Here is a 23,610-nt window from a genome sequence, read left to right as displayed (position 1 = left end):
CGCTCCGCTGGCCTGGGTCCGGCCTGCCGGGACCGGGGGGGGTGGCTGGACCGGGCCGGCGGGAGCAAAGCTGCCGTCGCCTCCTCTGCCCGGGCGCGTCCCCGTTTTCATGTCATTCTGGAGTTTTTCTCCAGCTCTGACCCTGCTGAGGGCTCGGCCCTTGCCAGGCGGCTTTGGGCGTTAATATCGCAGGTCGGGTTGTCACGTCGCTCGTGGGAACAACATAAAAAGGCAGGGCCTGGAATGCTGCCTGAAACTAGAGCCCTAACGCTGCGACGTTGCTGATAACGTTTCGTTATCTACTTCACGACCTAGATACTGTTTTACTGCTTCTTAATAGCTATTGTTTTACTGTTCATCAAGAGTAAATTGAAACTAACAGCTGCGTTCAGATGTTGTTAGAACTGTGCTTGTTTGCTTTATAGGTGAAAAATCCCAAACATGAACAGCAGTGCACCACACCTGGCCTCAAAGCTGACCTGCCTAGAAGTGGAATGTACTTTCTTGACAGATCTTCTTACAAAGAAGTTGTAAATCCTTTGTGATGGCCAACAAGAAAGAGCCTCCCTTTTTCAATGAAGATAATATGGGATCATTTCACTACAAGCTTCCTTTTTATGAAACTATGGAGCTCTTCATTGAAACGCTCACAGGAACGTGCTTTGAACTGCGAGTTTCCCCCTTTGAAACAGTTATTTCTGTGAAAGCTAAAATTCAAAGACTGGAAGGTACTGCTCTCTTTTATCTCAGTGTAAACTTTGTTGCTTTAGAGGAAGTCTTGTTTTACAAATTATAATTGCTAAAATCGAACCCATTCATTTAAATGACTTGTTCAATAACACATCTAAGCTGGGCGCTCGGTTTATGGCTTAGGTGCAATTGGAATTGGGTTGTTTTTCTGTTCTCTCCTTTTCCTATCAGTTCATGGGCATAGGCTTCACTGAAATTGGTATTTTTGCTGTTCTTTTCTTTTTTTATATATCTTTAAAATCTTAAAAAGTCTATGGTAAGTCATTAATTGTTTTGTCATTACATGGGATATGGTATTTTGGTGTTGAAAGGTTTCTCTGGCACAAATTGTTAATTAACTGGCAAGGTTATAAACTTGAGTCTTGCAGTATGTCTGTATTGCAGCTGTGAGCATACTTTAAAATAGGTGCTATGGCTGTTGCTCCTTAGGTTAATCAGTTTGTGGTTTATGATACTGCAGTCATAAGAGCAACTGCAGTGCAGGCAAACCCCAAAGACAGCCTGAAGTTACTGATTTGAATTTGGTTTAGGTGAGTGATCTTTTGCTGGCTGAGTAATGCTTTGTGTTGAAGTGATGAACTTGGCACCTCTTGCAAAGGGAAAACCTCCTTTGCGTTAGGAGGCCAGTCCTGGTGCTAATGTAAGGAGAAAAGATGTAGGTTAGTTCTCTCTCACCCGTTTTCCTCTACAGTGAGAATGATCCTGCATGAAAGAATGTGGTTTGAAGTATGTACGCATACATACTTTAGCTACTTTTCAGCATTGCATCTTCTTTCTCACTCTGAAGGAGTTAAAGAACCCTGTAGCTGAACAAGCTGAGAGTACTGGAGTTGCTCATTTTAAGAAAAGGGATCCTCTTTTTCCCCGGTATACCCGTACATGGTTTTTATGCTTCTGTCTCTGTGGAACTGGCCCCCTGGAGAGATCTAATGTGATGCTTTAGACTTTAAGATACTCTCCTCCTATAACGGAAATCTGTGCTAATGAACAAAAAAAAAAAAGTAGCTAGCACAAGTCTTAAAACACAGAAGCATTGCAAAAATGGGGTGACTTTTTGCTAGTAAGGTCACTTACAGTAGGAGCTCCACCCTGCAGGTAACAAGAGTTTACATTGGTTTAGCTACACTAGTGCAGCTCTGCGGATATGCTTTTGTTTCCTGTGGACAGGGCCATAATTTATCACACGTCAGAGAATGTGTTGAGATGCTCCTGGAAGCTAGAGGTGAAACAAGAAAAGGAAGGGGTTTTTCTTCTCCATGAACAAATATAGGCGTAGGAGAGATGTGAACAGGTATGTGATAGAATGCTAGCTAAGAGTAAATTAAGAGGGAGTATAGGCAACAGAGTACAGGAGAAGGCAGGCTAGCTGGATGGTATAGATGGAGTGAGCTTTAACGGGTGCATGAAGAGACCAGTGGGAGATGTGAGGAAGAGGAATTTGAATTTCTTGTAGTCCAAAACGGGAGATTGCAAGTGGACATACTGAACTATACCTACAGCTTATTATTGTAGGTTGGATGTGCTTAGCTTTCAAAATTATGTTAATTTCTTATTAGAAGAACAGCCCAGTAATGAAGTTGTAATCTTGCTTATTCAGAATTTTCTTCACATGTAGTTCATAGGATGATAAGATAATTAATGGCTTAGATGCCTGCTGTAGAGACTTAATTATTAATAAGTAAATTTTATCAAAACATGGAGGATAAGTGTTCACTGAGTACTTACCGTTGAATTGTTAGAAGTCAGTTGAAATGCCTTGGTACTCCAGAACAGAGTTAAGATATCTGTAATGTCCTGATTAATATGATCTATGGGAGGCCAAGTGAAAACAGATTAATCAGCTATGTGTGAAGGGGACAGACACACAATGACAAATCAATGTTCCATTTGGGGCTGCTATTCCATGTAAAAAATAATTAACAACTTTTCAGTGACAAAGCTCCTGTTATAGTGCACAAGTTCAAGTAATGGATCACCCAGGTGGAGTGAAAATCCTCAAGTAATTTTGCTGTTGTGATTTAGCATGGGAAGCAGAAAGCTTACGTCTGTTCCTGTTTCTGCTGCTGTTTTTCACTTTTATTGTATTGTGTCAACTTTCATGGGATGTGAACCTCTCATTTAAGCTGCACTTCTGGCTAGAGAATGCCTCCTATACTGCTGGGAGACTACATGGGGTCCCTGGTATGCATATTGTCTCTGTGGACTCATTTGGATGTCGAGGGTGATGGTATGTAAGCATACAAAAAAGCAAGTTTTGGGAAAATTATCGGAGACCTGAGATCTTGGAGAACAAAACCTAGAATCGTATCAGCAGAAGTTAAGAAATTTGTTCAGATGTTACCAATGCCTCTAACTGTAAGAGGCTAATAATAAAACTAAATCAAGGTGAACTGATCTTTGTCAACAACTGGAATATCGATAGCTGTAGACTGTCTGCACTGTAATGAGAAAGGATTATATGGATGGTGTGTTAGGAATTTTGTATCCTTCTGACGCGTTGTTGTTCTTAGTGCCTGCTGATGTGGAAAGGGTTTGTTTAGACAGCTGTAGTAGACATTGGTACCTGACTAGGAAAGAGCTCCAGATCTCCAGCTTTCTGTTTCCACTTGGTTGTAGTCAGTAAAGAATATGGGGAAAAGTTTATTAATGGGTTCTAATGCATCTGAAATTTCATCGCAAGTCTACTCATAAATTGAAGTTAAAGAAGATCTGATGTGTGTTTGGATCAGATCCAGCATTTGTCCTCAAATATGTTCCATGCGAAATAACTACTTGGTATCCAAAAATTGAGATTTGGTATTATGTTGACTCTGGAGCCACCTAGGCTAAATTGCTCCTAGTCTCAGATTCACAGAATGAGCCTTCTAAAACGGTACACTGGAGAAGAAATAGCTCCCTTTGTCTCTACTGGTGGCATAAAAGCTAGAATACACGTGGCCAGCAGCATAACGTAGCGTTGCCAGCAGTGCTACCTATGCCATTGGTTTTGCTTGTTGTCAATTATTTGTATTTGAAAGCAGAATCATGTGTTGATGGACAGGGGTACATCATGTGTAGGATGGTACCTGGGTTTCAAGGTGACGTGAAAGACTGAGCTTTAACACATGAATGGTACTTAAATAGCAGGATTTCATTGAAAGAGGAAATAGCTCTTGTTTGTTTTGGGGTTTTTTGGGTTTTTTTTATTAGTGAGAAGATTTCTTCTCGTTTCCTCCATTGCACAAATCTTTGTAGCTGCTGGGCTGGACGAAGTTTAGTATTCTTCATTCGGAAACACCGATTATTGTATTGAATTTTATAGAAGGAACACTCAGATAGCGTATTCCTAGTAGCGGTTAATTCTTTCATCTGTTAAAGAACCGTAGATAATACCTGTAAACATGTTTGTTTGGTAAGGTAGGATTGAGTCTCAGGGGAGGAGGTAGGGTTTGGGATTTGGTGTTGGTATTATTATTACTAATAACTTGTGGGAATTAATTTGCATTCGGCAGTATGGAGCGTTAAGTCCTTTACATAGCTAGCTTTAAAATAAGAAAAAACAAGTCAGTCACGTTTTGTTCCGTGACTCCTTGCAACTGAATTTTATGATCTGTGTATGTGGAAACACCTATCTTTTTAGATGAAAATTTAGGTGTTATGTGGTTCTTGTGTTATTGTAAAGGGGAAAAACAGAACTAGCTTTCAGAGGACATCTGTGTGTACTCTCAATTCCTCATGAGTTGTTGCTTTTCTGTGGTCTCTTTACTGTCATTATTTTGCTGGCTCTGTACAGCAGCTTCACCTTAAGTGAAAGGAACTGAATGAATATCAAGCTGACTTCTTTTGGATGTTGTATTTTTTCCAATAGCCTGTGAATTCAGGCCATGTCATAATGATATTTATTACTGCTTGCATTAGACAAAATAGCTGTGCTTCTGGAGTTAGTGGATTAAGAGTTTCTAACAGAAACAATCTTGCTATTCTTTTGTCTGCTACTTTCCTTCTCTGTCCCCTGTTTGCTTTGTCATTTGCCTGTTTACTGTGCTGATAGGGGCTAGAAGTTCATGGAGCTTTTTTTTTTTTTTAAGTTTATGGCTCATCTGAGCTGGGAAAACATTGCTGCAAAGGCAAGCCTGTGCCCAGATCAGATGGTTAGAGCAGCATCTGGAAGGTGTAAATAAGGTCACCTTTGTCAGGAAATCTTGTGGGCCGGTCGCCAGTTACTGGTGACTCGCTGTTGTTACGGTCCCATCTTTCTCAGTCCCTGGGATGAAGAGCAGGCCAGTACTGACCACCCTTTACGCTAAGGTAGGTTATTATCATGCAACTGAGAGCTGGGGGGCTTGACAGTTACGAAAACGGGTCCTGCTGCTGTACGCTGTGAACCTTTGCCACCTCTTCCCTGGTGTGGCTAGCTTGTGGGGGGAAGATAAGGCTGACAGCCCAGCCCCTCTGCAAGCAGGAACAGAAAGCGAATGTTTAAGAAACTCTCCAGCAATTTCAACATTGGATGAAAGAGAGGTACGCTGTTTGAACTTTGACTTTGAAATGTTTGTGGTGTTTTTAAACATAGTAGCCTTCTACCTACAACATAGAATCGTTTGATCTGAAATCTACAGGGGTGCTTTTCTGGGTTAGACTTGACCACATCAGTTTCTGTGGTGAGCCTGCTTAGCATGCTAGAAAGAAGAGTAAAGGAGCAGAGCTCAGGGGTGTATCTGACGCGCCGATTCAGAGACAGGACAGGGTACCTACCTCCCCCCATTTCAGTCGGTCAGGCTGTCAGCATGTCTGCAGCCATTTCGGCAGGCAGTCTGCAGACTCTTCTGTCCTCCTATAGCATCACCTGGCTAGCCCATTTCCATTTGAGCATTGAGGTTTAGCTTATTGCCCTACTTTCCTCTCTTCTCGGTACCGATCTAGAGCAGGCCAGTGGTGCAGTCACGTGCTGCTTGGGGAGAGGGGATAGCGGGTGGGTACCTCACAGTTCTCATTATTGTTGCCAAGTTTACATGTTGATCTCATGTGCAAATGTTTCCTCAAGAAAGCCTTTCTATAATTCAGAAAAGGGACAGCTGATGTGTATTTTGTTGCACCTGAACCTATAAAGCACATACCACTTCTTCCATGAATTAATACAGAATTCTTAGAAAGCAGCATAAAAGGGAATTGGTAATAAAGACTTGTCTGCTTCCCACTACAGCAGGGTATAGTCTTTTCATCTGTTCATTTCATCAAAAATACATTGTCATTGTTAAATGAACGAAACCATGTTTCACTGCGGTACTGTCAGTTGCAAGCCAGCCTTTTTAACAAATACTCTCTCAGTTTATCAAAGTAATTGGAAATTGCTCCTTAGAGGCTGCTGAAACCATAACAAATGCAGACGGTAATGACTGTTTGTAATCAGAAGACTGCAAAACAACACAGAAAAGAACTTCACTGTAGACTCACAGGCTGTTGCCAGCTTGTTCTTGCTTTGCTTACGCTGCAGACTTGAAACATAACCAATAACCAGTTATTAAATAGCTGGCAGTGTAGCAGCAATTACATTAGTCTAGTACACAAATGTATTCCCCTCATAAATGCCTTGTGGACTTCAGAGGATACAAGATTCACATTAAATGCTGTCCAGGTGAAGTAAAGTTGTGTTGCTCATTCATAAAAGAGAAGATCTAGATGTGAGCTGTGGTGAGAAAAGGAAATTGTCAGCTTCTCTAAAACTGTAATAATAACAATGACAGTTCCTTCAAAATGCACTCCCTCTTCTGCACAGGGCTGTCCACTTAGCGTGTCTCCTTTCTGCCTGTTGAATCTGCTTGGACTTTCACCAGAATCTGGTCCCCTTTTCTTCCATGCTGGTGATGGGTGTTGGTAGCTTTGTGCCCGTCCTCCAGCGAGGAGGGGGCTACTTCACTGACATTTGCCACAGCTTGCTAAGCACTCTTGCACACCTTGGGAAGCCGAGATGGTTTTGGAAACCACCTGGAAGGCTCTGATCTTTGTGTTCCCCTCTTGCCAGATGTATTTGGGGAAATCTTACTGTGTAGCATTGCTACTTGCATCTCCTTCTAAGTACCTGAACAAGCAATGAATAAAGGTAAGGTTACTTTAATGTAACCTTTTGGCAAATATATTTATAGGTTTTGCTTCTTAGTCTGAGGAGTAGTATTTAGACCTTTTTGAAAAAGTAGCTCTTGGCCTCTGTAGATTTTCCTTTAAATTACAACTCGTCACGAATGCACAGTGAGATCTTAATTACCTGGATTTCACTAGACAAATTGAACAGCAGTACTCCTTTTTGATGCTAAAGGGAGGATTTTTTTTTTCCCCAAAGGCAAAAAAAGTCAGCTATTAATCTTCGTATTAGCCTTAATTCTTTCTTTTTTGGTGATCTGAGGGGTCTCATCCTTTCATAGCTGTCCTGGTTTGTACTCTGCAAAATTTGGAAAGCGGAAGCATTCTAGTAAAAATGTGTGAAGACCTCAGGTTGTACCGGTTTATGCTTATTATCTTGAATGTGTATTACACCTGCATCTAAATGAGTTGACTATGCAGGCGAAAAGAAACAAAGTTAATAATTGTGTACAATATGGATTTTTAATGAGAAACAAATATTCAGTGTGCTTACTTCCTTTTAACAAAAAGTAGTTAGCCAAATCTGTCCCAGAACTTGAGTTGAAAATGAGTAATCCTGGATATAAGTAATAAAATGTTCTGATGGCCTGAAAGAACACCCACAACAAAATAAGTGTTTGTAGTATGAAGTTTGACCAACTGCTATGGTACTATATTGTACATGTGAACTTTTAGGCTCCAAACCAAGCAGCGATGATAACACATGTACAGTTGTCACCACTGTAATAGAGCTGCCACTGCTTATCTTAATGCAACCTTGTCTTTACTGTAATATGGAACAACAGTCTGTGATTAAATTATTCAGCAGACTTGTAGTTAGAAGTTTTCTCCTGCTTTTTCTGTCAGTAGACATAAAGCTCTGAGGTACAGATAACATGAAAAAAACCTCCCTTTTCTGATGACTGGAAAAGAGCAAGTATTCAATAAGCCTGAAGCAGCTGAATACTTCTGCAGACCCCTTGTTGAGCCAAAAGATTGAACTGCAAGTGTCAGCACAAGCCTGCTGAAAACCTTAACTTTGTTCTTAATAATTATTTGGGAGGTTGGATATCGTGACTGAAGGCTGCTCAAGTGCCTGTCCTTGTCCTGCTTCCTTTCTTCTTTCCCCTGTGATCCTCTTTCTCACCTCTCCTCCATTACCCCCACATTCTTCAAAAAGAAAAACTCCCCAAAAGCCCTCCCACCAAGCTCCAATTTTAATACTCTTGTTTGTTGTTTTGTTTTATTTAGGTATTCCTGTCTCTCAGCAGCACTTAATTTGGAATAATACGGAGCTGAAGGATGACTATTGTTTGAATGATTATAAGTAAGTGTAAAATAAAATTGCAATGCGTGTTTCTAAATTATTGTTAGCATAAACAATAGAGAATGCTACAAAATTTGTTTGTTATTTACAGCATTTCAGAAGGCTGCACTCTGAAGTTAGTTCTGGCGATGCGAGGTGGACCTATTAACACTAGAAGAGGTAGGTGTTAAAAAATTATGGTTTTCATGCAACTTCTTATAGCTGTAAACAGCTTCTCTTAGCGCTAAGCATTTTACACAAGCAGACTTCGGTTCCAAATTAATTGGAAAAATAAGGAGGGATTTTTTTTCTCATCTTTGCCTCTTTAGCATACCAAGTGCACCATCCTTTCCATTTTATTTACCCTTGGTTTAACAAGTATCTTTGTATGTATAGAATCATCAAGTCTTAAAATCAGCAATTCTTCACCTGCAGATAAAATGATACTGTCATGTCAGTAGTTTTTAAAAACTGGTTAGTAAGAATCAGGCATTGGTTCAGTCTGATGATAAACTTAGTTATGTGGATCATCTATAGAGGAATGAAAATGGAGAAATCCCCTTGATAATTTTCTCTTGGAGGACATTCATCATATCTTCTAGATAGGGAATTCCCACTGTAAACTGAGCTGAGCTATCAAAGGTGATCAGAACAATAATAATAATTTGGGTTTATTCTGTTTTTTCTCTTTGTAGTTCCTGTGGAAGACCCTATCAGGGAAATGGCTGAATACATGGATCCCAGTAGAGATGAGATCTGGGAGAAAGGGCCATCCAACAAACAAGTTACGTTCTTAGTTTATCGAGAAGGAGATCAGTTGAATTTCTTCCGTGTGGTAGATCGGGGAGATGGCACTTTAACGCCGTTGTCTGAATCTTTGAGGTAAAGTTGGTTTTAATCTTTATATTGTTATTCAAAAGGGGGATGCCGTGTAATTTTCAGCTTTATTTGTTGAATTTGTCAAAAGAATACCTGGAATATATCTGGAATATTGCAAGAATTGTGCCCTAAGTGCTACTAAAATGCTGTACCTGGGTGGCTTTACAATGCAGTAGTACTTTGTGGTCAGTGGTCATGCTGGCAGTCACTGTCACTGTGTGTCAATAGAGTGAGAGAAAGCTGACCTCGTGCTTGAGGCAATTCTCAACATTCCAGCCCTTTCTAAAAAGGAACATTTCCCAGGAGAGTCAATTTGGCAATAAATACATTAAAACTTTTGTTAAGTACTTTCTCTTCCATCTTAAGGCATTTGTTTTAGTTTTGTTCACAGCATAAACTCTTTTTTTTTTTGCATGGATATGACTTGACCGAATGTTTCGTCAGGAAGATAGTAAATTGGCAGTGCAAAGTCGTGAGAGGGTTTGTCTGAAGTTTCAGAGAAAATGGGTGTGTGTGCGTGTTGGTTTTGTTTTGGTTGTTTGTTTTTTAAATGTATTGAAGTAATTACCAGTAGATCTAGCCTTTGGATGTAATTAGGCCTCAGATTAGCTACTGTTGAGGTACCACACTTGCTCAATCACTGTCACAGAATCAAAGTACTATTATCAACAGAAGAGCAAGTATGTCACTTAAGCTATTACATTGTAGTAAATAGATTACTAGTCTTTTTTCTAAAGCTATCAAAATTGGTAACATCTATGAAAAAATCATTAGATTCTGTCTTTATACTGCAGCTTTTGGGTAGGTTTTTTTATCCCCTGAAGAACTTAGTATTTGTACAACTGTAAGGAAAGACGTCCCTATTCTGGGGACTAGCTGCGCTTTCTCTGAAGCTAAGGCTTGCACTGTTTTAGGTAACTATTCTTGTTCCTGTCTGCAAAGTGAAAGCAGGAGCTTTGTACTGGGTTTACGTTCAGTGTGATTCAGTGGGTTCAGAGTGATAGTGTTCTTACAGACTTTTATAAGAGATCAATACCTAAAAACTACAGGCTGAATGAAATATCAAGGTTGAATTCCCACATAGTTTACACAGAGTAGAAAGAGCTAGTGCTTGATATACAGTTACTGGAGGGAAAGAAGAGGAAAGATATACAAATACTTTAGATGTGTGATGTTTCAGCCCCTGCACTCTTCTTCAGTAAATGATCGCATATGTATTGTGTGTCAATTTGAAATAGGTGAAAAACACCATCATCAGTAAGAACTGAGAACCTTGCTGCTGTGTTGGCCTAGATGCACTTCTGGAAACAGGAGCAGACAGATGTAATTCCTGTTCTCACTGATGCCCTCTATTACCAAATTGTTCCCTTTTAGCTTTTAAATCCAAAGAACATCCAAAGCTAGGACTCTGGATGCTATGCTGTGAGATGATGCAAGAAGGTGTCAGAAGGAGCTTGAAAATTTTTTTTTTTTTTAGTTCTAATGGCATCCCTGGTATCTGTCTACATGTTCAAATTCTTGTGTGTGCATGGGACGATTTTTTTTTTTTTTAGTTTAATGGCTTCCCTGGTATCTGTCTACATGTTCAAATTCTTGTGTGTGCATGGGACGATTTTTTTTTTTTTTAGTTTAATGGCTTCCCTGGTATCTGTCTACATGTTCAAATTCTTGTGTGTGCATGTGATGATTTTTTTTTTTCTTTTAAGACTAGCATGGAGAATTGTCTGAAATTCTTAATACTTCTCAATTAGATAATCCTACTGTATAGATTAAAGTGTAAATTACTTGAGATTGGCTAAATGTAGCAAAGCGGAGGAATAAACCACAGTTTTTTGGCTCTTGCAAGGCATCTCGGTACACCTTTCAAAGCACAACAACATGTATGAAAGTCAAATACATTATGCTTAAGAAATGTGCTGTCACTGGTCAAAAGATTTGGTTAGGTTGGAAGCCATCTGAGTTGAAAACATTCAGCTCAGGCTGTTTCTTTTCTTCTGTGCTTTCTATGGGAGTTCATTTATTAGCTCTTCTACTAAGGCAGACAGTAATTTGGGGGGGGGGCGGGGGGTGATCTTAATTTTTAAATTTGTTGTTATGGCTGCATTGGACTTTGTGGGAAATAGAAAAAGTAGCAAAGGGAGGAGAGAATGGAAACAAATCAGACCTTTTCATTTGATCTTTTATAAAGGAAGGCTATGAATTGCTCTGAACACTAGTGTTTTCCATACTGACAGTTAAGTGTCCTTATATGTGTGGGTATACTGGTGACTGAGCATTTTGAGGCTCTTTATCAGCTTTTCTCACGTTGCTTATGTGTGGAGCAGAATTTAGTGACTGCAATTTAGAAATGAGGCATTGGTTTGGGTTTTGGTTTAGACTTCTCTGGATCATTTTATTTTATCTGTGCTTAAGTCAATGGTTAAAACTTGACAAGGTGTAAATACTTGTAACCATTATTGTCTCTGGATTAAAAGTAAGTTGTTGAAGTTGTGGTAGAGGACTGGCAGGCACTGGTGTCAAGAGTGTTTCAACAAGCTACTGGTCATTTTTGAGGCATGCATTTTACAACCAAGGTCTCATGAATGTTGACACCTGTGGGCAAAGTAAATTTGAAATTTACTCTCTGGAAAATGGGCTAAAAGTATCATCAAGAACAAAGCTCCCCATCTAACCCTTATAATTTTATAATCACACGAAAGCAAAAAAGCCTTTTGTTACTCCTTTTTCTTTTTTCATCAGTGTTTTTTGGCTCCTACTTAGCCAGAATATGCAAGAAAAAGGATAACATTTCTTTTTGCATAAAAAACCCAACCAAACACTCAAGATGCATCATTTTCTTTCTATCTACCTTGAAGGAAGCTAAGTTCAAAGAATTGTTTTGAGTTGGTGACTTAAGTCTTTGCCGTTAAAATTCTGAAATGATTCTTTAGTGTTGAATCTTTACCAGGAGAGGTTTGTAATATGCATGCTGACTGTCCCCATATGGAGCTGCTCAGTTTTTGGTAAGAAACAACTGGACTGTTTTGCTGACTCTTGCTTTGAATTTGCTGCCATCTTGCTCTTAAAGATCTGTGTCCCAGCTGTGCTACCTTTGGAATTTTGTGACATTTTAGGAAATGGGTTTTCAGAGTCAGTGCAAAAATACTGGCTCTTGACTAAGGGCAACAGAATATTTCCAAAACCAGGTAAGATGCCAGCTCTAATTAGTGAAAACTTTTTCTTTTGGTCATGACTTTCTCATGACCTCTAGTTCTTCCTTGGTCTCTTTTGGAGAGCAGAAACTTTAGTTAATCTACTGAGGTATTTGTATGAACACAGGGGGATTGCCCAATTGGCATGATTTCTAGATGCTGACAGCCTAATGGAAGAATTAAAACACTTTTTAAAATGTACTATATACAGTGTTGAAAATACATCAATTTGTAATGACTTGGACACTCCTAATAGTTCTTTCATTTTGCTGTCAAATGTTGGATGTGTGTTAGTGATTAATGCTTCATAGGAAAAACAAGTCAGGTGCTGACTTTAAGACATTGAGGTTTTGTATTCTGTTAGAATACAGAATGGAAAAAGGCAATGTGATGCTATAAATTTCCAGTGACTGCTGAGTTAAAATATTTTGGTTTGGGTCTAGCAATTCTAATTGTTTATTTTTTTTCCAAATGTGAGACTCTTTGGAAACCTAAACTGATCCTTTTTTTTTTTTTTTTTTTTTTTTTTTTTTTTTTTTTTATTTTGAAAAGGAGAAATAGAATATCACATCCACATGGGTGACCCCTCCATTTCCATTTATGGTGAGAACACCCCTCAGGATGGATAGAAATTTGGACTTTCCTTCCATGCCAGTGTCTGGTTAATTGGAAAACTGATCAGCTTGTTGTCTGAGTAACACAGTTAACAGCTTTGGCCATACCTTCAGGAGACATTTGTGGAACTGGATATCCCCTCTTGGGGGAAAATATATAGTGAGTGTGAACCAACTGTATATGGTATAACAACTTCCCAGAAGCGTGGCTATGTTATGATTTCAGCATCATCACTTTGCGTGAGCATCTAATAAGGAATGCTTATGTGCTAAAATAAATGGATTTGAAATGTCTTTGCATACAGCTTTACATAATGCTTTGTCAACAGATCAACTACGGATATGACTTTCTAGTTGTGAGAATACCCTACATTGAAAACATAATTAAATTACTTGATTAGAGGGTGAACGCAAGCTTTCTTTTCTTTTCAGTGGTGGGTCAGTTTATAACCTATATGCTGATGATGAAGATGAGACAGAGGCATCGCCTTCTGGACAACAGATTATTGAGAATTCAATTACTATGAATAAAATGAAACTACTCAAGGCAAAAATGGAGAACATGAACCTGAGTAAAAAGGTGAACTTGTGGTATCAATTTTTCTGTTGTAAAATGGTTTGCACTTTCCTAGCACTGGCTTTTCTAAAAAGCAGGTCTATCTTGGAAAGTGAAGTGATCAAGGGTAGACGATTTTTTGCAGTACTGCTCTGGTAAAAATCAGTGTTTCTCTTAAATGAAACTTCATTAGAAATACTGTAACTGAAAAGTCTATAAAGTTAAATATGAGAATGAGATTACGAAGAAGATAAAACCTTATGTTGGTGTTCATGTCTGTGTAGGTTACCTAGACATGAAATGAAGACTATATACTTTCTTTCATTGTTCATCTTGTTTGAGACCCTAAAGTCTTCTGGATAACTTCGATGGCATTCTGGCTTCTCTTTTCTATTCCTCTGGCATGTGGCCTATTTACTAAAAAGCTGTATCTGATTATAAATCTTTGATTTTTATTATTCAAAATTTTTGAATTATTTTATTATTTTATATATGTTGGGGTGAAGTTTTGACGCCTAGTAACAGATGAGGGAGTAGAAAAGATTATTTGGTCCTTTCTAGCCTTAAACTGTCCGAATTCCCGGAAATATGATCTCGGTCAGGTCTTTGAATGCAACCATAATTTGAATACTAATTGTTGTTCTATGTGGTTTCTGTTTCTTTAATAGCCTAAGAAAACTGTCAAGGTGAAACCTCGTCCTCCAGTGGCTCCTCGACCATCTAGTGGCTCAGTGGCTGCTGCTCGTCACCGCTTTTTGAGAGTGCTCCCCCATATTGGACAGTCCTGCCTACCTCCTCCTGGAAATTCATACCCCTCAGAGTCTTCCCAAAATGCACTTTCAGCGTTGGCTACTTTGGCCACTGCTGGTAGAACAATGCCATCCACAACTAATGACTTTCTTAGGGAAGATGACACTTGGCAGAGCAACTCTTGGTCTCAGTCAGTTAGTAGCATCAGGTTACCACCGAAAATATCTCGTGTTGAACTAGAAAATGCAAAACTACCTACAAATAGTATTCTGACTCCTGTTTCATCTCTGCCTGCAAATTCAGAAAAAGCATCTGAAAACGTGACCTCAACAAATGAGGAGGATGCTGTTTTGTTTCCAAATCTAACAAATGTAGAACTATATGGAACAGAAGAAAAACTTCTGCCCGAAACAGATGCTTTTGCTTTGTTAACAGAAGCAAGCACCACTGAACAGTGTAGTGAGATATATGACGTAGGAAAGGTGAACCCAGAACTTGAACTGTCTGATGGAGATGAAGAATCTAAGGTTGCAGAGCAGCATAGAAAACCTATTAGCAAAGTCCTGAGCACTGCAGCAATGGGGGCTGGTTTTCTTGGTACTCGTGAATTAAGTCCGCAGAAAAATCTGCTTTTGTCACCTCTTCGGTATTCAGCACAAGTGGCACGTCACAGTTCTCTTAAACCACAAACGCAACCCAAATGCTTTGAGGCTGGTAACTTGAGATCTACAACCTCCCCAAACGTGCTTCGATCATTGGAAGTCCGTAGTATAGCAGACTCCTCTTTTTCTAGGACTACTAGATTTCGTAGCGTGAAAGTAGAGTCACTTGGCAAAAGACCTGATGTAATTTCTAAAGCAGAGGCCAGGGACATCACAGATGTGGCTAACAAGGCATCCAAAGAGCCTGTGAGTTCTGTAAGTAACTTAGGATTTCTGGCTTCGCTGGCCCGAAGCACAAACAGGGAAAGTTTGCAGAGTTCCTGTGGGACAGGCAGGTTTCGGACTTCTGGTATCGCACTACCTACAAACCTTCAGCATTTTCAGGAAGAAAGCTTTAGGAAAACTGCTCCTCCAAATGAAGCTGCTGAATATATTCTAGTGAGTACTAATGCTTCTAAAGCGATTGAAGATTTCCTGTCTCTTCTGTTACTAGCATTATGAAAACTGTACTTTTGTGTGTGTGTCTGTGTGTCTTCAGGGAAGGCAGATGGGAAGGGGGAGGTGTACTTAAATACCTGAGGGTCTTAACCTGTTTCCTGAATTCCTGTTGGTATCTTAACTGCCTGTTTATCTAAACAGGTCCTAGAAGTAATTTTTCATAAAAACTAAAGCGGTTGTTCAATTCGCAACTAAAATTATTAGTTATTGTAATGATAGAATTATGGGTGTCGGTGTCTGAAGTGTCATCTGACTTCTGCTGCTGCTCACTAATTGTCATTTATTCCAAAGTTTGCCCTGTGACTGGCACCATATGTGCCTAGCTTCAGATCTCTAATGTACTTTGTTGTTTTAGTGTGTTGTGAAGTATGGGGAGACTATTAAATAGTCATTTTGAGTAAGGCTTTATATTGTAGAATTTTAATTTTTTGTACAGAAGTCTTATTGGACTCTTTGTAGCTACGTTGATTGATGCAACATTGATTTCAAACAAGCTGATACCAGACTGCCTAACTTTTAATTTAATTTCCATCTGCTAGTAATTTCCTTGTGGAAATTTTTTTTTTTAGTCTGCGCATGGGCTTGGAATGAATGGAAGTATTGCAGCCGTAGGGAAAAGAGTAGGTAAGTAATGTGACTTAAATAATAATTGAAGATGACTCTTTAATCTTTCCTGATATATCACGTATATAGAGGACAAGAATAATTTCCCTTTGTAAGGCATGTGTCTTTCAAAGTCCTTGCTGTTATTACACTTCTGTAGCATGGTACAACTTTTAACATTTTAAGACATTCTTTAATATACAGATGTCATCCTGTGTCTGAAGTAGACATAACTGTGACTTTTTCCTAGCTTTTTTTAAATACTTAGTGAATCCTGCATGTCATCTGTAGACATAAACATGACTTCTACTCTGAAGTTTCCAAAAGGTCAGTTCTGTGAATACTTCTAAGTGTAGTAAAATCAGAGCAAAATTTATTGGTAGCATTGTGTTTAGGACTACAGCCTGAGCCAGAAGGATTTGGCAAAAGAAAAGTGGGGAGGAAGCAATAAGGGTATGGATGCTGAAGATTACTGATACATGCAGATTTTTTTCTGGTTTTTGTGATGGGCATCATTCTACTGTAGTCTTGGTAACTCTGGAGTGCTTAATGCTTGACATCTACTGAAAATGGATGTGTTGTGCCTAAATATTAAGTTCTTATGTGATTAATTCTCTTGGGAGGAATGGAATTGTCTAGATTAGTACTTTTAAAACTTCTAAGACAATGAGCTAAAGATTCTCAGCACAGTCAAATTTTCTTCCCGTCTTTAACTTGCAGTTTGTAGGTTTTCTTTTCTTTCTGTATGACCTTAGGAAAAGGGAGGCAGGCACGTATTCCAGGATTTTAAGACGTATGTATAGAGAATGAGCTACAAGATAAATCTTCAAATAGCAGCTGCAACAGGAAATACGATGTAATTGTAATGATGTGGGAGCAAAAGCCACTAAAATAGTTGATTGTGCCTTCATTTTACAAGTTGGGGTGCAGCTTTGAATTGACAGTCACTTAAGAAATAGGTCTGTCCTTACCTGCTCCGTGCTAAAAGAGGTGATACCCTAATAGCCACATCTGCGTGATGGCGAAGCCTATTATCATCTGCGTCATTTTGGATAGAGCTATGAAGACAACGCTCCTCTGGTGTATCTTCTGTCAGGCAAAAGTGTATTTTCCAAAAGGTTCCAGGCATGAGAAAGGCAAGGTTGGTGTCATCATATCATGCAGACTCTTGAGAGAGGTGGCTGGTAATGATCTGTTGTATAACTGGCCAAAGGACAGTCCAGTTTATTATCCACTGTCTTCATTTACATGTAATTGCTGTAGGTACTGTAAATGTGAGGACAGGTGTATTGGTTTTTCTGTTTAAGTATAGTCTACAGCGGGGGGCTGTCTTCCCGCTCTCTTTTTCACAAACTGGACTAACCAATGCTCCTGAAATAGTATACTTTTGGATGATGAAATCGGTAGCATGGACAAACATTGCCTGGAAGTTTCCATGCCACTAGGTAGCAATGGGATAGCACTGGTTGGTCATGGTGACTGCAGTGTGTAGTAACTGCCTGGTGTTACTGTTGTATGTAGCCTGCTGTATCTCAGCTGAGAAATGACTGTTGGTATTAAAGGTGCACTAGGCAAAAAATACTTCCGAACTCATGAGGTCACTTTTGGGAGCATCCTGACAATATAGTGGTAGAAGCACTGAAAGAATGTTTGAGAGGATGTGTTGCTTGCTTTCACTGTCTTTGCGTATGGTAAATATGCGTAAGCAAGTTGTGGATGAAGAGCTTAACTTCTACAGAAGGAAGGAAGATGCCTTTTCTTTACGTGCTTTCCAGTTACAAAGCAACAGCCAAGAATCACAGGGCAAAATGTCAAAGTTAAGTAAACTTTTAAGTACAGAAATTTTACAAACATCTGCAAAGTGTCCTATGAAACCACATAGCTGAACAGAGGCCTGTAGTCTAATAATGTACTTGTATTGCAGTTATGGAGTACCAGCAAGATTTTAAAATGTTGCGGTATTTATTTGGCAAACTTGAGTTATTAGCTACTGAATATACTAGATGCTAGGTACTTGAATGCCCAATTGATTCTTTGGAAAGCCATTGCGTGCAGTGCTTTCCCAATCACATTATGTGTTTTCATTTTGCATTTGGGAAGACCGTCAGGAGGTGTGTTTCTTGATTTCTTCCGTAACTTCTTGCTGATGTGAACCTTCTAACAGGTGTTTAAAAATAATGGGTCTAAGTCCCACATTGTGCTGCCTCTTCCAAAGGTGTTCATAGGCTTGAGGTGTTTTCTGTTTTGGCTTTTGGGTTTTTTTCCCTTTCTGTTTAGGCTTTGGGGTTCCCACATGAAGTATCCTAAGAAGTGCAAAATGAATCTGGGTTTCAAAAGATAACATTTAACTAGTTTGTGGTCAGGAATAAGTAAAAATAAATGTCTTTGCTGTCTTTCTACCTCTGAAATCAGGTGAAGCAACCCATCTTCCACCTGTGAATGGCTCAGTTCAAGCAAAAAAGAAAATTACAAAGCATTGCTTTCTTTGTGGCAAGAAAACTGGATTGGCAACCAGCTATGAGTGCAGGTAGGCTGAGTGAATAACCAGCTGTTGTTTAAAATTGATAGCTGGGTTAACCAAAAGGTTTTCTATGCTATGTGGTATTCCTTAAGCATAGCAAATCAAAAGACAGCCTTCAAAAAAGTTGCAATTCTCAGCTGAGCAAAACTCCAGGAATTAAATTCGGGAATGTCATACCTGTTCTGCTGTTGAGGTGGATGTTCTTCCAGGAAAATCAAGAAATGCAAGATACCAGGAAATAAAGAACATCATTGTGAAAAAAAGAAGTATGATATTTTATACCGGTGTGGGAAGAAGTTGCTACAGATTTATGTTCTGCAAAGTTTCTCAACAATAATTATATTGTTAACAACTTGAGGAAGAACTGGTTTTATTACAGTTTTTCAGAAAATCTCCCTCAGATTTGGCCCTATTACAACACATCTGCACATTTTGTGAATTTATACAAATTTATATTTGACAACTTTTCGATTTTGTATTCTGTTTCTTGTGAGACTTCAGTCACCTTTGAGCATCTAGAGCATCTCAAAAGCAGAACGCCAGAGTGCTGGTCCCCCAAATCCTGACTTGTAGACAATACAGTGAGACCTGGCGCTTGGTGGTGATCACTGCAAACTTAAACAACAACAAAAACTCACCCACTTTCTCCATTGATCTTGTTTCTCAGAGCATTTTTTCACGCAAGACACTCTTTTCCTAGTATCGTTTCCCATGAGCTAGTCATGGCTGGGAACTGTGGCACTGTGAGGGCTACATTTGAAGCTGATCATGGTTCATGCCAATCAACAGCAAAATGAACAAGCCGCCTGCCATTGGGGAATTGTGTTGGAGGAATTGCCTCCTTACTGACTCTTCAGTCTTTGATTTTGAAACAGTTTTGGTCACTGCACACTTTTCTGCTGAGCAAATAGCTGCAAGCTCTTCTAGAAGTAACTAAGCAGCTTGCTTAAGGTTAAAAATGAAGCACGGGAAAAAGGGGGAGGGGAAATTGCACATCTCCCTAAACAGCATTTGTTCTAGTTTCAAAAGGAACAACCACATGGCCTTTTACTAGAATGGAACATGAACCAAACAGAGAACACAGTCATATGAGAGAACTGGTGATTAAGGCACCAAGAATCAAAGAAAAGCAAATTTATTACCAGGCACACAAAGCCTTAGGAACAGCTGTAGAGTTTATTACAAACCCAGATAGATAGGTAGGTAAATAGAGGATTATAGTCTAATAGTGAGTAGATCGGACAAGTAATGTTTAATCCATTTCAAAAGAATTCTGATTTTGAATGATGTCATTGTTTTACTGTCAAGAAGCAACTTTATCAAATAATCAGGCAGCAGGACACTAATATGAGCCTCCGCTTAAAGCTCTTGTTCAGATTGGGTACAACATCCAGAATATGCTTTTCTCCTGTTAGGAGTCTTGGCTGCCGAGCTGTCAAGTTTGAAGGCAAAAATCATAATCTTAACTCATTGAAATTCCAACTGATAATTGGAAAGATGCACCCTTATCCAGTCATAATAGGAAGTCATGTTCCCTATAGTTAGTCTGTCTGATGTCTATAGAGCTGACTAAATCTGTATTTATTAATCTCAAATGACTATTTTGAGTTTATGCCAGGCAGAAAGTTGTGCTGAACTAAACATGTGTTCTAGTGGTCTGAATGATGTGGTGGTTTTGAATTGAAGTGTATTATGTGGATTTCACCTGATGCCATTATTTTAGCTCCATGGTTTTGTCCTCTGAATTCTCCCAACTGACATTGTGGGAGATCTTTAAAAAGAAATAAATCTAAGTCCATCACTCATTTATAAGTGTGTTTGATCCTTGCTAGCTGGTTCTTGGAGTACTGATCTTGCTTAACTTCCCAGCTGAAGAGATTGTTGGGTCAAAACTGCAACATTCAGTTATAAAAATGTCATTTTGATTACCCCATCAGTTAATGTTATCAGTCAAGGATTATTAGAATCCAAGAAGTTATGTCAAATAAACAAGACATGATTAAGCCAAAGGGCTCCCAGCATGTCAGAGAGTTAAAAGCTTCTAAAAGCTTGTAACTTCTAATATTCTTGATTCTTCAGATGTGGAAACAACTTCTGTGCAACGCACCGCTATGCAGAGACTCACACCTGCACCTACGACTATAAGAGTACAGGGCGAAGGTATTTGCAGGAGACCAATCCCGTCGTTAGTGCACCAAAGCTTCCCAAAATCTAACATGGTCGTGCTGCATGTGGCCGTTCTGCCTTTGAAGATTTGTATTACATTGAGAGAAGCACTTGCTTAAACTGCATAATTTTGCCATGCTCCACATTTAAAGATTTGCCAAGTAACAAAAGCACATGAGGATGCATCCTATCGAAGAATAATGTGAACACTACTGCGGTTAAAACTTTTCTTCTTTAGTGAATGAAAAGTTAAAGATTAGTTTTTAAAAACTTACACTATGATTTAACTGTTACTGCACGTCTTGTGTTGTGTTTTATATTTGGAAAAGCTATTTCACTAGACAAGTCTTTAAAAGATGCACTTTACTAACTTTATTTACTGTATAACCAGACTTGAGGGGGTGTTGTAATGAGGGTGTCACGTAATGTCTTCTGTACTCTTGCGTTTTTTGTCCATTGTGTGGTATCTTTTAAGTTATTTCACTGGAAAGATTTTCCTCTTTCCCCTTTCTTCAAACAGCCTATTTTGAGATTTTTAAGGGGGTAGTGTGTTCCGCCCCTCTGTTCCATTCAGACTGGTATTCATACACTGTGTGTCCATTCTGAAAATGACATATCATGTTAATCACATATACTGTTTATATGACAAGTTGGTTTTTAAATAGAAAATTCCCCCTTTGTTGCCATTAAATATAAGGAACAACTTATTTTAACTTTTTTTGTAATCCTAGATTTTTTTAAGACTTCACAACTTGGTTTGTTAAGATGTTGAATGCTGTTACTGGAAGAAATTCTAATAAATATTAAATTTTATTCTGGTTTATGCTCTTATAAATGTACAAAATAATTTTTCCTATCTTACAGCATGCTCCTAAATTAAAAGTTGGGCTTTGTTATGGGGGTGGAGGGGATATATATGTTTGGGGTTTTTTTTAGAAGCACTGGCTCATATCTGTTCCTACTGAAGTTAGTGGGAAGATTCCCACCAAGTTCATTAGAAATAGTGTGACCAATGCAGTGTGCTTTAAATAAACCTCCTGAAGTGTTACAGATGTACTAGCAAAGGCAAAACAGGTGTTCAGCACGTGGCATATATTAACCAGCAGCCCTTCTCCCCTCCAGCTGATACTGTACAAAGGTAGTTCAGTAATTGCATGGGACACCTCTAATGAGCATGCAGCTACTGCAGAAAGTGATGTCGGAGGCATATACCTACTGCAAGCCTTCTGTCTTTCATTCCCTTAATGTGTCTGAAGTTGTCTTATAAGCTTACGTTGGTTGAGGTGTTCCAGTATAAACAGATTAATGAAAAACCTACAACAAAAGAACACCAAACCAAAAGAACCCCGTCCATGTTGCATCTAGACAACTGAATGCCACGATGCCTTTCTTGCCAGTGTCTTGGTTACTTAGTTGACTGTGGTATTAAAAAGATCTGTGCTGCGTTCCAGTCGAACAGTAGCAGCTGATGAGCGTGGCAATCAAAAGCTGGATGAAAAAAAGAAAAAGCATCACTGAAAGGGCGAGAAGTAACTTGGAAGAATTCTCATCCTTGGAGGAAATCCATTTCATGTAGTCCACCCGCAACTTCTTAAACCTGGAGTTTTCAGACAGTGATGAACTCGGGGGCAAAAAAAGTTTTCCAAATCCTTCTGGGCAGTGATAAGGTAAAAAAGTAGTTATGTGTATGTGTGATCTCTAGGCTTATTCTTACTGAACAAAGTTGCACCTAGTGTGAAGAACGTGTTGTTACTGAGCAGCGCTAGGTACCGTGAACATGCATGTAGTTTTTATTTCCCCTATATTCAGCTATATTTGATGCTGAAGGGAAAGAATAAGGAACAGAGCAAATGTACTAGTGTTTTCCCAGCAATTACTTGCATGTGGCTCAGCACTTTCTTAAGACAGAATTATTGTGGGTTTTGTGGGTACAGTAGAGATTTGGTAAAAAGTGGAATTAAAATAATACCAGCTGTCATCACTTAATTGGATTTTGCATAAGTATAATTGTCAGGAAATTATTTTGCAGTGCATTAAAAAAAAATCTTAGTAAGCCTGCATAACTGAGATGTGCAGCAGGAAGTCTCAGATTTAAATCTCCATTGTGGCTCTCCCTTTCCACGTATGCGTTAATGAAATGCACAACACTACTTTTCAGAAAATGCAATGTAGTAATAATCTGATTTCCACAAGTGTAGCTCCTCATAATTTTTACTATACCTCATTTTGATTATACCCAAATGCAAACATTTCTTGTGCAGAACTCTTCTAGTTTTGTTCTCATCTCCAATATTGTGTTACAGGCACTCTTATTTTCAACCAGTACTATAGCCCTAAGAGCACTTAAATTTGTAATTAACTGGTTTAGTTGCTAATTTATATGCTATCGGGTTTTACCAAATCATGTGTTAGACTGTGCTATGGATTAATTACTGTTTACTGTGTAAACTTACCTAAATGGTTTGGTTTTCTGAGTATTAGTCAGTGCACTGTGGTGCTATGCATCTGCTGTAGACAAATGTTCAGCTTTTGTGTATTTGTTAATGTAATTAGATTGTATCATAAAGCATTTATATAATGGAAGTTTAACAGTGACTTTGGTGTGTGCTTCTCTACCTTCCCGTCAAATATTTTTTTGCATGCTGTTTTTACACTTGATTTTACACTTGTTTTTACATCTTTTCTGCCTGCAATTCCCATCTTTTTTCAGTTTGCAGTCCCCTGAGATGGAATTGCACTGGTGTCTTCTGCTAACAATCTTCAGTTGTAGACAAGGCTAGAGTTGGTAATGCTTTATATTACAAAAATGAAGTCTTTCTTGCTCTTTTGCGTACCATGAATTGGGCACTTCAGTTTCTTTTGAAGTACTTCCAACTTTCATAATGGGGCACTGTCTCCTGGGTGTAAATTGTGGGCTTGAAGTTGCTTGTGCCTATATGGAGTTGCATCCACCTGTGGCTTTTGTGCTGGGTCATATTTTCCCAATTTTTATGTAAATCAGGTTCATCTTGAAATGCA

General features: G+C 38.9%; 1 protein-coding gene across 2 annotated transcripts; it reads left to right on the top strand.

Moving 5' to 3' along the window:
- Positions 1–522: 522 nt before the first annotated feature.
- ZFAND4 (zinc finger AN1-type containing 4) lies at positions 523–23,095 on the top strand. Of its 2 annotated transcripts, none has more exons than XM_035897295.1 (9): positions 523–728; positions 8,098–8,173; positions 8,265–8,332; positions 8,848–9,034; positions 13,269–13,416; positions 14,061–15,242; positions 15,872–15,926; positions 18,318–18,432; positions 20,506–23,095. In XM_035897295.1, the coding sequence occupies exons 1-9, from the start codon at positions 545–547 to the stop codon at positions 20,639–20,641; spliced, it is 2,151 nt and encodes a 716-aa protein (XP_035753188.1). In that variant the 5' UTR covers positions 523–544; the 3' UTR covers positions 20,642–23,095. The 2 variants fall into 2 exon arrangements, with proteins under 2 accessions (XP_035753188.1, XP_035753189.1); XM_035897296.1 differs by lacking the exon at positions 523–728 and adding an exon at positions 5,194–5,250.
- Positions 23,096–23,610: the final 515 nt, after the last annotated feature.

Source organism: Egretta garzetta, unplaced genomic scaffold (genome assembly GCF_000687185.1).
Source record: "Egretta garzetta isolate BGI_Z169 unplaced genomic scaffold, ASM68718v1 scaffold56, whole genome shotgun sequence".
Lineage (NCBI taxonomy): Eukaryota > Metazoa > Chordata > Aves > Pelecaniformes > Ardeidae > Egretta > Egretta garzetta.
The sequence above is the reverse complement of the archived record's forward strand: the minus strand, read 5'-3'. Positions and strand labels throughout refer to the sequence as shown.